At 36.9% G+C, this 12,619-nt stretch overlaps 3 protein-coding genes across 3 annotated transcripts; 2 read left to right on the forward strand and 1 right to left on the reverse strand.

The window, feature by feature from the left end:
• Window positions 1-286: 286 nt before the first annotated feature.
• Window positions 287-4,565, reverse strand: LOC113733167 (uncharacterized). The gene is made up of 3 exons (XM_027259364.1): window positions 4,122-4,565; window positions 1,904-1,958; window positions 287-974 (listed from the first exon to the last, which is right to left on the reverse strand). The coding sequence occupies exons 1-3, from the start codon at window positions 4,332-4,334 to the stop codon at window positions 640-642; spliced, it is 603 nt and encodes a 200-aa protein (XP_027115165.1). The 5' UTR covers window positions 4,335-4,565; the 3' UTR covers window positions 287-639.
• Window positions 4,566-6,127: 1,562 nt separating this feature from the next.
• Window positions 6,128-8,058, forward strand: LOC113733168 (uncharacterized). Its single transcript, XM_027259365.2, has 2 exons — window positions 6,128-6,339; window positions 7,682-8,058. Exons 1-2 carry the CDS (start codon window positions 6,226-6,228, stop codon window positions 7,802-7,804), a joined length of 237 nt encoding a protein of 78 aa, XP_027115166.1. The 5' UTR covers window positions 6,128-6,225; the 3' UTR covers window positions 7,805-8,058.
• Window positions 8,059-8,728: 670 nt separating this feature from the next.
• LOC113733169 (voltage-dependent chloride channel 1, chloroplastic) lies at window positions 8,729-12,359 on the forward strand. Its single transcript, XM_027259366.2, has 4 exons — window positions 8,729-9,650; window positions 10,465-10,632; window positions 10,890-11,096; window positions 11,824-12,359. The coding sequence occupies exons 1-4, from the start codon at window positions 8,958-8,960 to the stop codon at window positions 12,019-12,021; spliced, it is 1,266 nt and encodes a 421-aa protein (XP_027115167.1). The 5' UTR covers window positions 8,729-8,957; the 3' UTR covers window positions 12,022-12,359.
• Window positions 12,360-12,619: the final 260 nt, after the last annotated feature.

The raw sequence follows: 12,619 nt of genomic DNA on the forward strand, positions 1-12,619 counted from the left end.
CCGTAATAAACATCTGCTGTCATCCTTCCCTTCCCAAATGCGACTGTAGACTTAAATCTTTGATTGGATGCGTTGCGAAAATGGCAAGTGAAACCTGCATGGGTATGTTAGACGGAACCAACGTGGTACTCCGGCTTGAAGACTGGACTTCTAAGATTATAATTGAACTTTGGAACCAACTTAGGAATTTTGATCAGGCAAAACCCCAAGAAAGTAAACTATAATCTGACGCTGCTTCACTGGAATTGCGAGTCTATGGCATCTTCATATTACTTTAGAGAAGGTGTGAGAGAGATATATGAGAAATCTATTTCCGTACTCAAAGAAACCAACCACTATTCAGACAGGAGAGGAAAATATGTCGCAGAGGTAGGCTGCAAGGCATATCCGTAAAGGCGTGAACGATCTCAGCACCTTGGACATGATATCAGAAAAAATTACCTTTACGACTATATCTTTTTTTTTGGATAATCCAGCAGAGGTCTGGGGATCAAGTGAGGGGACAAGGAGCTCAAGAGGGACATCCCACTTTGGAATTTAAACAATTACCTATATGACTATATCTGTTTCTTGATAGCCTGGCCGAGGTCTGGGCATCGAGGAGCAAGGAGCTCAGGAGAGACATCATTCCACTTGCGACTACACTTTAGCAGATCGAAATGATTCCTTGGTCCGGCCATAATAGACGGATTTAGTTCCAGGATATGTAACAAAATTCCAACCAAATGCCGAACCTCCAACAATATACGTCCCTTCTGGTCGGCCAGCTTCAGGTTGCTGCTTTTGGGAGGTGCCCCCAGAGGAAACAGTTTTATTTTCAGCTTGCCTAGTAGATGCCCTGTCACTAGGAGGCCTCTCTGGTAGTTTCACATCACGCTGATGGTCTTGTCCATGTTGGACATCAGCTGTTGGAGTCTGGCTTGCTGGAGGATCTCTGATCATCTCTCTGTAAAGATCTACCACAATCTTCATCTCTGTAAATTATTACACGTTACACATCAGTCCGTTCAGGAAGCATATGTACCAGTACAAGGACAACAGAGATATAAAATTCTCTTCGCTAAGATAGTAAATAATACATGTCAAAACTTGGATTCCCACTAGGCCAGAAGTTCCTTAAGTGTCACTAACTTTAAACCACGTTCAGAATAAGTACCATATAGTTAACGATACCAGAACATTGCCTATTCTCATTTGCTCAAACTTCTTATTTCTTAAAGCTGTAAAAGGTTTATCAACGAAAATGTTTAAAATTGAAAGGTACTCAAGACCTAAACTATTTGATTAGCAACCAAATGCTACCATACAGAAGCATCCCAGATAAACTTCTTAAAACAGTTTTCCCGAGGAGAAACAAAAAACAAGTCTCATCCTAAATGAACAGACCAAACTGAAAAAAATGACAAGTGCCCTAAATAAAGATATTGGTTTTTATCTTTTAAAGCTCAAGGTTAGGTTAAATATTACTCCTGCACGATGAATTTGGTTAAGGTAATGAAATCATTGTCAGATAGTCCATGAACACAATGCTAAGAAGAAAGATAAGTGGAAACTTTAGACAACTGCAATTTCAAGTGTTGCTCCTGCACAAGCAAGCAAGCAACAAAGTAGTCATAAGTTTCACAAGGAGATGGTCAAACCCACATACAGAAGCAACCCAAAAGCCTGAGTTTTCAACATTACAAATGCCTATAAAATAATTAAATGACTCTTGCAGTGAATATAAACAAAATCGAGTCAGGACCTAAAAAAAAAACAACATTTGCATGGTCATAATCATTACAGAACAGAAACTGGAGCATAGGAACAAAATTATACTCAATTTAGTCCAGAAAACACATAGATAAGCAACTAACTGTATCCTCAACTACAAAATAGACCAAACACTTTCCACAAAACTTACTTTCACGAATTTCTTCAGCTGCCTTGCAGTTCTGGAAGTCAGGAGTTTTGAGAACCTTCAAGAGGTTAAAACAACTATTCAGAACAAATTTATTACCATATATTCTTTTCTATGAATGTCCAATGGAAAAAATGTAAATCCAAGTCCTTCAAAGGTTCGACACATTGACATTCAAGTCCAAACATGATGCGTGAGTCCTCACGTAATAGACGGGTTACTTAAATTCATGAAACCCCAGCTATTTCTCTCCAATATCATCACTTTAACAAACATCAGAAGTATTGAATGACTAGATGTCTAACCACAAGAATAAGAAAATATTAGATTATGCATGAAGGTAGATGTTGTGCATACTGTATAAAAGGCCAAGAAATTTCCATCTGTGTCTTTACTTAGACAACAGTTATAAAAACATAGCTAGCAATCCAGGAGAAGAAATGATGCACCCTAGTCTTTTCCCAAGATAAGGAGAAACAGGTCAAACTAGAATAGGTCATGGGCCAATTCAATCATCTAAATTATTCACAATATACCAAGTTAGAAGACATTTGTTTATCTCGCCTCCTCATGTCATATGCAATTCCAAGGCTCTAAAAATTACCCTGAGCAAGTGAATTTTGAGATGTTATTATTATGGTCAACGTCAAAGTAACATGTGTGCCAGTCTATTCTTGTCATAACTCATAACCAGTTTTGCCAAAATTGTTCTACAAAAGATTTGGTTCAAACCTAAAGAAAATGACTTCTTACTCCCACATCAGATGTTAAATTTTGGAGAACAGATCAAGGGGATAAGCATCTGTAGTGATTCAGATTTTGTGTAATCTCCAGTCAAATTCTTCCTCAATTGAAGTTGGAAGAAAATGACAGCTTCAAGATTGTTCAGACCTGACATCGAAATTAGCAACTTGCACTTCTCAACAAAAAGAAAAGAAGAATTCCATTGCCTGACAGAGTAGACTACCTATGTCTTAACATAGATCGGTCATACTTGTTGAAGTGAGTGTCACATATTGCCAGTTGAACGGGGAATAATGAGAAAGTACAATTCTTAATGTATGATGCTGTTGAAGTATTTAGTTCAAAAGACTTCATCACAATTTATGAAAGTGCACTATGATGTATGACTCTCAGATGCCACCCCTTCGCTCCCTTCCCTACCCCCCACCCTACTCCCTGTACCCACAAAAAAAAAATAAAAAAAAAATAAAAAGAACCAGAAAAGGAAAACCAAAATAGCCCACCATCAGTTCAAGATTCCTCGGCCATGCTGAACGAAAGTAAAGACGAAATTCAATTTTACATATACACATAGACAACCTCCTAGTCCATATGCCAAACATTTCAAGCACGTGTTGAAAACTTAGGAGTGTTGACACATTCATATCGTAACAAGTAGTACATGGTATTGAATTTAAAAGAAGACCCAACAATATTAATAAAAAAATTACTTAAAATGCGAAGTTTACTAACACAATTAGATCCAATAATTGCATAAGCTATGCACTCACTTAATCAACTAAGTTGTGATCAATAAAAGATCAACTGGATGCATAATTACTTCACAAAAGATACTGCAGTAAACGAATAAACTTGCATTTACGCCAATGTGATATAATAAACTTTAAAGTATGTATACAAAATTAACATACTGAAAGCCAAAATATCCAATGCACCCTGTCAAGAACATTGTCACATCCTACTTTTCCTAAGAATAATATCTTTGCATCATTGTCTTTGCCATGTCTATGTCCTCTGCCCATTAAGATTTTTGCAAACTAGTATGCCCAAAAAAAGGGGGAAAAATACAAATTTCAGGACGAAAAGTAATAAATGGAGAGACAGAAATAAACCCCCCAAACAGCAAGGCTTCCTAGGAAATTCTCATAAAGCTCATTGAACAATAACATTCTCTACTTAAAACAAAAAGGCCACGCTGTTAACATCATCAAGAACTACTCATATCAGATTAGCTAAGCAATCAAAGTAAACCAACCATGATGAAACAAAAAAAGAAACCCCAGACTCAGAGGTATAACCAAATTTAAAAGTAAAAAATTGTGAAGGATTAATCAAGTCACGAGAAAATAAAATCTCCGTAAAGAGCATAAATCAATCGAACCCAGAGAAACTTATTACAAGAAAAGTTCATAATTGGATTGAACTTTGCATAAAGTACAAATCTTTGTTGAAGAAATTTGCTGGGTCAAGTTAGTACCTCAATAAAATGAGGACGAAGGTCTCTAACAATGACCCGCATTTTGTAGTAAGGGGAGTCCACCAAGCGGGCGAGAATGTCGTCATCAAGAGGCCTCTTTCCGGTACTAATATCTGAGGGAGGAGAAGCAGTTGGAGGAGCCGCTGGTGGCGGCGGCGGTGGCTGCTGTGGAGGGAGGTTCTGATGATTTGGTGCAGTTTGGGCAGTTTCCATGACTACTACTGTTGCCTCTTGAAGTTTTGCTGATTTCTGAATTTCACCGGTTAAAATTGGTTCTTTTCTTCGCCGGCTAATTTCTCTCTGCTTACTCCGATCTTATCTTTGGCTCATACTTCGTTTTTGCCCCTAAATTTCTAGTTTCTTTTGTTACCGTCACTTCACATTAAGTACTCCCTCCAACTCATCTTATATGTCATAATCAACTTTACACACAACTTAAAAATTGTAAAATTTGGCCAACATATAAAGCTATTAAATCAATTTTTTCCATTATTATCCCTCAATTAGTATTCAACATTTTGTTAATTGGCTTTGAAATTTTGAAAAGGGTATAACTACCAAGATATAAAGATGATTTGTTTTGAGAGAATATTTGGACTTAAACATTGTGTCTAAAACAGAATTCATCGAAGCTTAGAACAGTGGAGGAGGAAAGTACATTGAACAACAAATCATTCACACACTATTACAAATTGGAAACCACCATGTAGAGGCGTAGTAAAGATCAATAGAGATGCTACCTTATTAAAATGAATGGACATAAGTGGATTGGGAGTGGTGGCAAGAGACTGGAAACGAAAAAATAACGAAAACATGGGCAAAATCTGAAGTAAAGTCCAATGAGCCACTAGTGGAGGAAGTAGCAACTTTTAGAATGGGGATGATGATGGCTCGAGAAGCACATTGGAAGGCAATGGAGATTCAATCAGATTGCAAATCATGGAGGAAAATGTCAAGGAATCCAAGATAGCTATTATTCTGGATGACATTGATAGAATGAAAGGCTGTTTGATCAATGTAACTTTTCTTTTGTTAATAGAATAGGAAATAGGTGTGCACATAAGTTAGCAAAATTTGCGATCAGACTTGTTAGAAATGTTAATTGGGAAGGAAACTACAAAATGATCACTCAGGTAGTTACCCTTTTGTAACTGAACTTGTGGTATCAAGCTAGGAATGGTGATAGCAAAATACATGAAACACATAGAAAACATTGCCATGAAGGGTTAAGAGAGATTCTTCCTCCTTTGCTTATATAGGATATGCTTTGTACTATTAGATATAACATTTTAACACAAGCTTTGTTAATATATTAATTAGTTTGAATTTTTATATTTCTCTTTCTATTTTATTGACTATTTTCATGATTAATCACCCTTTTTTTTTTTTTTATGTAAGCACAGTTGTTAAAAACTGGATGCAACAACCCAAATGAGATGATCATGCATTAGTTTTCTAGTACCACAAAAGAAAAATAAATGATCTTTGCACATCCAAAACCTTCATTTCCATTAGCTTTTTTGCCTATATAACTTATGATTGGTAAGTTTAAAATGTATTATTATATTCAATTCAAATCCAAAGAGTCTAAATCTAGTCTTTAAAAAAATAATTAATAATATTAAAACGATCTAAGCTCTTATAAACTTGCCTGTTCACATCAACAAATAGTTTTAATAACTTAATTACATCGAAAATTTTTTTTTGTTTAATAATAAGAAAAAAGCACAAAAAAGCAAAAAAAAAAAAAAAATGTCAATGCTTTCATAAATCCATATCAATTGCAGTTTGCCTCATAAAAAAAAAGAAATTTATGTAGGTGAAAAATAATCCTTTTCAAGACTCTAGATTTTGTGCAGGTACGAGAATTCCTCTGTTGATGTGAAATGCTAACTGAGCAATACTCCTACTTTGAAAGTTCAGGTAGCAAATTTGTAAACTACAAAACGATTAAAGGAGTAGACTGCAATTAAGTTTAAAGTAGAAGGTCCAGATAATTCCATCATTTCGTCGAACGACTTCTTGGTACTAATATCACAACAAAAGCAAGAAAAATCCCAAGAAGAAACTCTTGTTTAGGAATAGGATTGCTTCCTACTAGAAGATGAACCCGAACAGTGACAAGCTTGTCAGAAGGACAGCCATGGTGGCCTCTGTAACTGCTTCTTATTTCCTTCTCACTGCTGATTATGGCCCTGAACCTAATGTTCTCGACCCAGTACGTCCTTTCCCAGAACTTATTACTATTAGGATTCTTTAAAAATTTTTCATTTTGGCATGCTAGATGTCTTCTTTATTTATTTATTTGTAAAGTTTTGGTCTTTTGGGTTTTGGGGTTTATGCATTAGGTTTTGCCTAGGTCTATATTACATGAATAGGCATATGAAAATCTGAGTCAGTGTTATTACCATGTAAGTGGTGATTGAGGGGCGTTAATGGGCATTCGTTTGTTTTTCAATTATACAGGATTGTTGGACTATGAGTTGAAGTTTTGAATGGGGATCATGAAAAACTTGGATTGATGACTTTTTAACAATTAGGACGAATTTTCAGGGGATTGGATTGGATTGCCTTTGATTTTCATGACTTAGTCGTGCTTAATGCACGTGTTTTTGTTGCTATATATGCTGGTTTTCTTATTGCTTGAAGTTGGCTTTTATTTTTAATCTTTCGAATCAAAATATATTTCATGCTATCCCATGCTCTGTTTGACAAAAATTCTGTGGATTGTGGTCTTGTGGCTTCTGCCAATGTTAATTAGGTGTATGTAGCAGTTCCAATGGATTCAAGTGAGCTAGGAAGCAGTTCTTGCACATTTTGAGCTGCCTAGAATTTTTTTTTTTTTTTTTTGGTGGGGGTGAAATTCACTACTTTGTACATTGTGATAACCTGTAAATAGGTGGTTGGTATTGCTTCCTGCCAAAGATATTGGATGGGTGAACTGATTAGTGTATTTTCTCTTGACCATTCTCAATTTTTTCATTGAAGTTATGTGGTGTTCATAATGGTGAAAATTTTTTATTTTTTGCCGTGATCCATACCTGTTGTTGCCATATGGTCATCCAATTTGTGTTTACAAGTGATAATAGTTATCTCTACCCTGTGTCTCTGTGCGTGATTGTCTGTGTCTTGGTCTTTGTGCATGGAGCTTCTTGAAATCACAAATACGCTTCCAGTCTCCTACGGTATTATGAGTGCATTATGGAACTGTAGTTGCCGGATATTCACAATTTGCATAAGATCTTGCTTTTCAAGAATTTGCTAACATACATGAAATCATGCTTCCCTCTCCTTTTTGTGGTTGGAATCTTCTCATATGCTGTGGATTATGTAAGCAGATTCTTGGACTGCATTTTTTTAAAAAAATTATTTTTGTTCAAATATGAGTTGTTATTATATGAGAACCATTTGATTACTTATGACGAATTGAATCTTTATCACAAAAGTAAAAGGAAACTGGTAGAAAGTACGAAAGAAATCTTGATTTCGCAGTCGATTGTACATTGTTTACATTAGTTAAATCGTATCATTCCAATACTAATTCTGCCACTGGATGACAGATCAAGAATGCAATATTGTCAGCAGAGCGTTCTGTGAAGGAGTTCATCTTTGGACCAAGCAAGGGAATTCAAGAAAATGAAACCAAGAAATTGGCCTCCAATGCTGGAGAGAAACATCCCTAGTTTGTTATGTATCAAATCAAAATCCAGCCTATGTTTTTGAAGATTTCTATGGCAGATAGCACTAAAAAAACATGAAAGTTGAGCAGAGATAAGCAAGCCTTCTTCACTTTGCTGGCTTATCAAGCTGTAGACGTGACTATTTTCAATCATGTACATGTAGTAGAGATAGTGTGTGTAGCATAAGTGCTGAAACGCAATTGGAAGCACAGAGACATAAAAAGAGTAAATGCGTTTGAGTTTGAAATATTTGCCAATATGATCTCTCTTGCTGCATAAAGCATTGGAAAATAAAGCTGTACGCCCCTTCTCAGAGCAGGAATTATCAGGCTGAACCATTCTGATTCCTTTGATACTTTGATGTAGAGAATAGAGACGAAAATTGCTGAATTCCCAATCAAACCTTTCTTTGTTCCCACCGGCGCATTCTTTTAGCGACTTAGTTATACAGTAGTTGTCGGAGGTTGGACTGATACCTGACCTGAGCTTTTCACTTGGGCAAGTGAACTGAGAGAACCCTCCTGTTGCCTGTCAATCTTCTTCTTGCTAAAGTGACCGAGTCACAAATGAAGTTTTCGGCCATGAAACATCAAATTGTAACCAACTGGACTGATGGAATCACACGGACACTCCATATATGATGGACCAGGGCAGGAACAGTCACTAGAGAAACCATCTGGATTGGTCTTGTGCATTTTGTACAAAATGTAACTTAATTTGCATATGATATAACTCATTTTACATAACGTGTAAATATAGAACAAAATTTTATGAGTTTTATATATAATGTGAAAAATGATGTACAAGATAAAATCTAAACCTTACTTTTTTTGTTTTTTTTGATCAAATCTTGGCCACCAACCTTCCGCTTTCTACTATATATGATATATGATATATCATGGGCTATCATATTCATAAGTGGCCAAATGAACCTTGACTCACCTTCTTGTGATACTAACGTGTATCTTGTGCATATTTTTTCATTTTGAAAACATGTGTAAAATCCTCCTTCACAGATTAAACGGGGTCTCCAACAACCCATCGATCCACTCCTGCTCCCTTGTCACTTGGACCTTCACTTCATTCTGAAGCTCCAAGATGTTCCGTCCCTTTCCTCAACGATCCTCCCTTTCTCTCCAAACCTTGAATTTCACAAATGAGAAAGCCAACAAGCTTCGTCCATCCCCCAGTCCATGTCTCATCTTCTTCCATCTTTGGTCTCAGAATACTCCTCAAAGTACACCAGCAATCTATTCACTTCAAACACAGCAGGCTAACTCTAAGGGTTATCTGTGCAGGACAACCCTCACAACCTCCACAGCCTTCTTCAAATGAAACATTAAACATTATCTCGATTCTTCGAGCAATACCAGATTGGGCTGACGGTATAAAAGAAAGGGGTATGCGACGGAAGAGGGCCTTGTATGACCATGAAAAATGGGTAGAGCATAGAAGTTCTTTAAGGCATGTAAGGCATTTGATGTCTAGTCTGAATTCAAGGGTGATTTTATCTTTGGTTCCGCCAGTGCTGGCTTTTACCACAGCGGCAGTCATCATAGCCAGTTATAATTCGGCAGTATCTTTGCACTGGTTACCTGAAATTTTTCCTCTTTTGCGTGCTTCTTCATTGCCTTACCAGTTGACGGCCCCAGCTTTGGCCCTTTTACTGGTTTTTAGGACTGAGGCATCATATGCGAGGTTTGAAGAAGGTAGGAAGGCGTGGACTAAAGTGATTGCTGGTGCTAATGACTTTGCAAGGCAAGTGATTGCTAATGTGGGTTGCACAACTGATGCATCGCTTAAAAATGCACTCTTGCAGTACATCATGGCGTTTCCAGTTGTCCTTAAGGTAAACTTGCTCTCTTATCTGCTGTACTCTTTTAATTTTGTATCAATAGCTATTCTTTCCTTTCGTCGCATCGTGGAGCTTCACAAAGACATCCACTGGCTAGAAGAGTGGCTTTCATTTCTTTTCCAAGACTTAATAAATGATGATAACAGCTTCAAATTTCGTACATGTGAGGGCTTTTTGTTTGTAGTTTAAGATGGAAATGACAAGAGAGACGAAATCCATCTTGAATTTTATCATTTGGGACTAGTGTCGGAACTGGTAAATAGATGTTTTATGAGGAAAAAGTGCCTGGTTCAATACCATTTCATATCTTATGAAGTCTCATCTGAAACTATTGAATATCAGATTTCATGAATGAGGTACCGAAGTTGATCTTTCCTTATTTTGGAGATCATCTTGTTTCATCAAACATCTAAACTTTGTGTTGACGGCCACTTCTTGGGTTTTTCTAAGCTCAACTGACCTCGAACAGATTTTCTATTTAAAAGTCATTAATTTGGCAAGAAAAGATTCAGTTCCCATATGTCATCTCCTTTGTAACAGAATCCAAGGAATCTTGATTTGCTTTAGTTGCATTGTGTAAAACACGGGGTATCCCTAAACTTAATGCAGAAATATCTGGCAGGATGAAAGAAGCCATAATCTAATGAATTTATTGGTTCAGTAAAGACCAAATGCAAGTTTTAAGCAAAAATGGATTTTTTGGTATGTATTATGGACCATACTTTATGTCAGGACCAGAGTGTTAATTGTGTAATTAGAAGACTCGGTATATGCTTGATGACTTCTAATAGTATTTCTCCTAATGCAGTGCCACTTAATTCATGGGTCAAATGTTGCACAAGACCTTCAAGATGTGCTTGATGATGGTGATTTAGCAGTAATTCTTAGGTCAAAGGATCGCCCTCGATGCATCATTGAGTTCATCTCTCAGTCTATTCAGTTGCTAAGTATGGAGGAGGCAAAACGTAATATACTGGTAAATTCCACTTGGACACTTGGCTGTATTCACTAGATCTCTGTGCTGAAATATAAAGCAGCAAAGTTCTCCTGGAAAATGTATATGCTGAAAAATGGATCGCTGCCATCTGGGATTGCAGAAAGACTAGAATGATCACTTTATTGTTAGTACCTTTGGAAGAGATTTGAGCTGGTCACAGTAGATTGTTAATGATGCATGCAGGATCATGTGTACAAAATTGCAGGAAATAGTTTAATATATGGTCTATGTTGCAGGAGTCAAAAATCTCTTGTTTCCATGAAGGCATTGGTGTTTGTGAAGAGCTGATGGGTATACCTATTCCTCTTTCATATACCCGGTTGACGTCAAGGTTCTTGTTCCTTTGGCATCTTACTCTTCCAATTATTCTTTGGGATGATTGCAACTGGATTGTGGTACCAGCTACTTTTATTAGTGCTGCTTCATTGTTCTGCATTGAAGAGGTCTGTTTGACTTCCTATACACTGCTTTTCTGTTCTTTATAGAGCTTAATTTAGTGTAGTAAAGACACAGCAGGCTTGAACTATATGGTAGAAATAATTTCGTATGGGCTGCTTGAAAAACCTTTCTTGCATGTGATCCAGGTAGCGTAGTGTATCTGCTGAGTTGCGCATTGTGCACATCAAACTTAATAAGCCTATTTAGGGTAATTTTTTGTAGTCTCCACCCCATCCTTTCCTCTCTCTTATCTGTCCCGTTCATATTGACACTAGGAAATGGACTCCTGAGAAAGCGATTTTGAAGTCGATTCTTATGGAATTGACTTCCCTCTTGGGAATATGAATAAAATCAACAATATTTTTTAGATTTCCAATGAAAATATCTATATTTTAGTAAATAACCCACCTGGAAACTTATTGAATATCCAATTCCCGGGATGTCCTGTTCAGTTGTTCCCAAGTGTATCATAAGTACCAAAAATGGATTTTGAGCAAATTATGGTTACCAAATATCTTCATCTTCCCCACTTTGCCACAAGTGAAGAAAGAAACTAGAAGTACATTTTGCAGTTTTTTGCATCAACTAGTTAATTTACATCCAGGATATTTCAGAGTCATGTTAAAATCCAAGATAGCTGCTTGTTGAAGCTTCTGGATGAAATACTTACAGTATGAATAACATCCATATTTGTCGAGAAGAAAGCATGACAGTTGAAGATGGATGTTGCAGGTCGGTGTTCTTATTGAGGAGCCCTTTTCAATGCTTGCACTTGACGAGTTGTGTAAGCTGGTCCATTCCAGCATTCAAGAAGCAATGGATAATGAGAAAATTATTCAAGCACAGGTAAATGCAAAACGACAGAGTCACTATAACAAGAATGCTCCCAATGGTTGGCCATCACTGAGAAATACAGAAGATACAAATTGAAAGGCTTCTGAGAAATATCAAGGTGAAGATACCTGTACAGTTTGAAGCCATCGGTTATTCGGGATTTCCACCTCCAACTTTTTGCTGTGAAGCTGCAAGCTTCAGGAAGAAAATGGGAAAAAATGGAAAGGCTATATTCGGGCATGATCGACTGTAGTCTGTCCGTCAGCTTGACTGCACTGAAATGTTATGCATCTTTAGTTACTAGAATCAGATGTGAAAATGTGAAATTTCAATAATTCACATACGTTTATCCTCTGTTTGTAAATTCCCTAAGTGTTAATATTTAGTCTTGGTACGTGCTCTAGTATATACGTAAAGAATTTAGCCCTTTTCCAGCTTCAAGCTTCAATCGTAACTTCCCTGCTCAGCGAGCATCATCTATGGAATGATGGGAATTCTTCATTTTCCTTGACAGTTCATATATATACACACCAAATTAAAAAGGGGAAAGCGGGGTTTTTTTGTTTTTTGGGGGGGGAGGGGGGGAGAGGAGTTGCAGGCTTTTTTTTTTTGGTTGAACGATCCGTCGGTTCAATCGGTCAAATCATAAGCAGATTGTCACTGGGTCGGTTCAATTATTAATTAAAGAATCAAT

Source organism: Coffea arabica, chromosome 2e, assembly GCF_036785885.1.
Source record: "Coffea arabica cultivar ET-39 chromosome 2e, Coffea Arabica ET-39 HiFi, whole genome shotgun sequence".
Classification (NCBI taxonomy): domain Eukaryota; kingdom Viridiplantae; phylum Streptophyta; class Magnoliopsida; order Gentianales; family Rubiaceae; genus Coffea; species Coffea arabica.

Coding starts and splice junctions, on each gene's coding strand:
- LOC113733167 (XM_027259364.1), bottom strand. CDS start 4,334: ATGGAAACTGCCCAAACTGCACCAAATCATCAGAACCTCCCTCCACAG. Junction 1,959..4,121: donor TTCGTCCTCATTTTATTGAG/GTACTAACTTGA, acceptor AACCTCTTGAAG/GTTCTCAAAACTCCTGACTT. Junction 975..1,903: donor AGCTGAAGAAATTCGTGAAA/GTAAGTTTTGTG, acceptor AATAATTTACAG/AGATGAAGATTGTGGTAGAT.
- LOC113733169 (XM_027259366.2), top strand. CDS start 8,958: ATGAGAAAGCCAACAAGCTTCGTCCATCCCCCAGTCCATGTCTCATCT. Junction 10,633..10,889: donor AGGCAAAACGTAATATACTG/GTAAATTCCACT, acceptor TCTATGTTGCAG/GAGTCAAAAATCTCTTGTTT. Junction 11,097..11,823: donor CATTGTTCTGCATTGAAGAG/GTCTGTTTGACT, acceptor TGGATGTTGCAG/GTCGGTGTTCTTATTGAGGA.
- LOC113733168 (XM_027259365.2), top strand. CDS start 6,226: ATGAACCCGAACAGTGACAAGCTTGTCAGAAGGACAGCCATGGTGGCC. Junction 6,340..7,681: donor AACCTAATGTTCTCGACCCA/GTACGTCCTTTC, acceptor ACTGGATGACAG/ATCAAGAATGCAATATTGTC.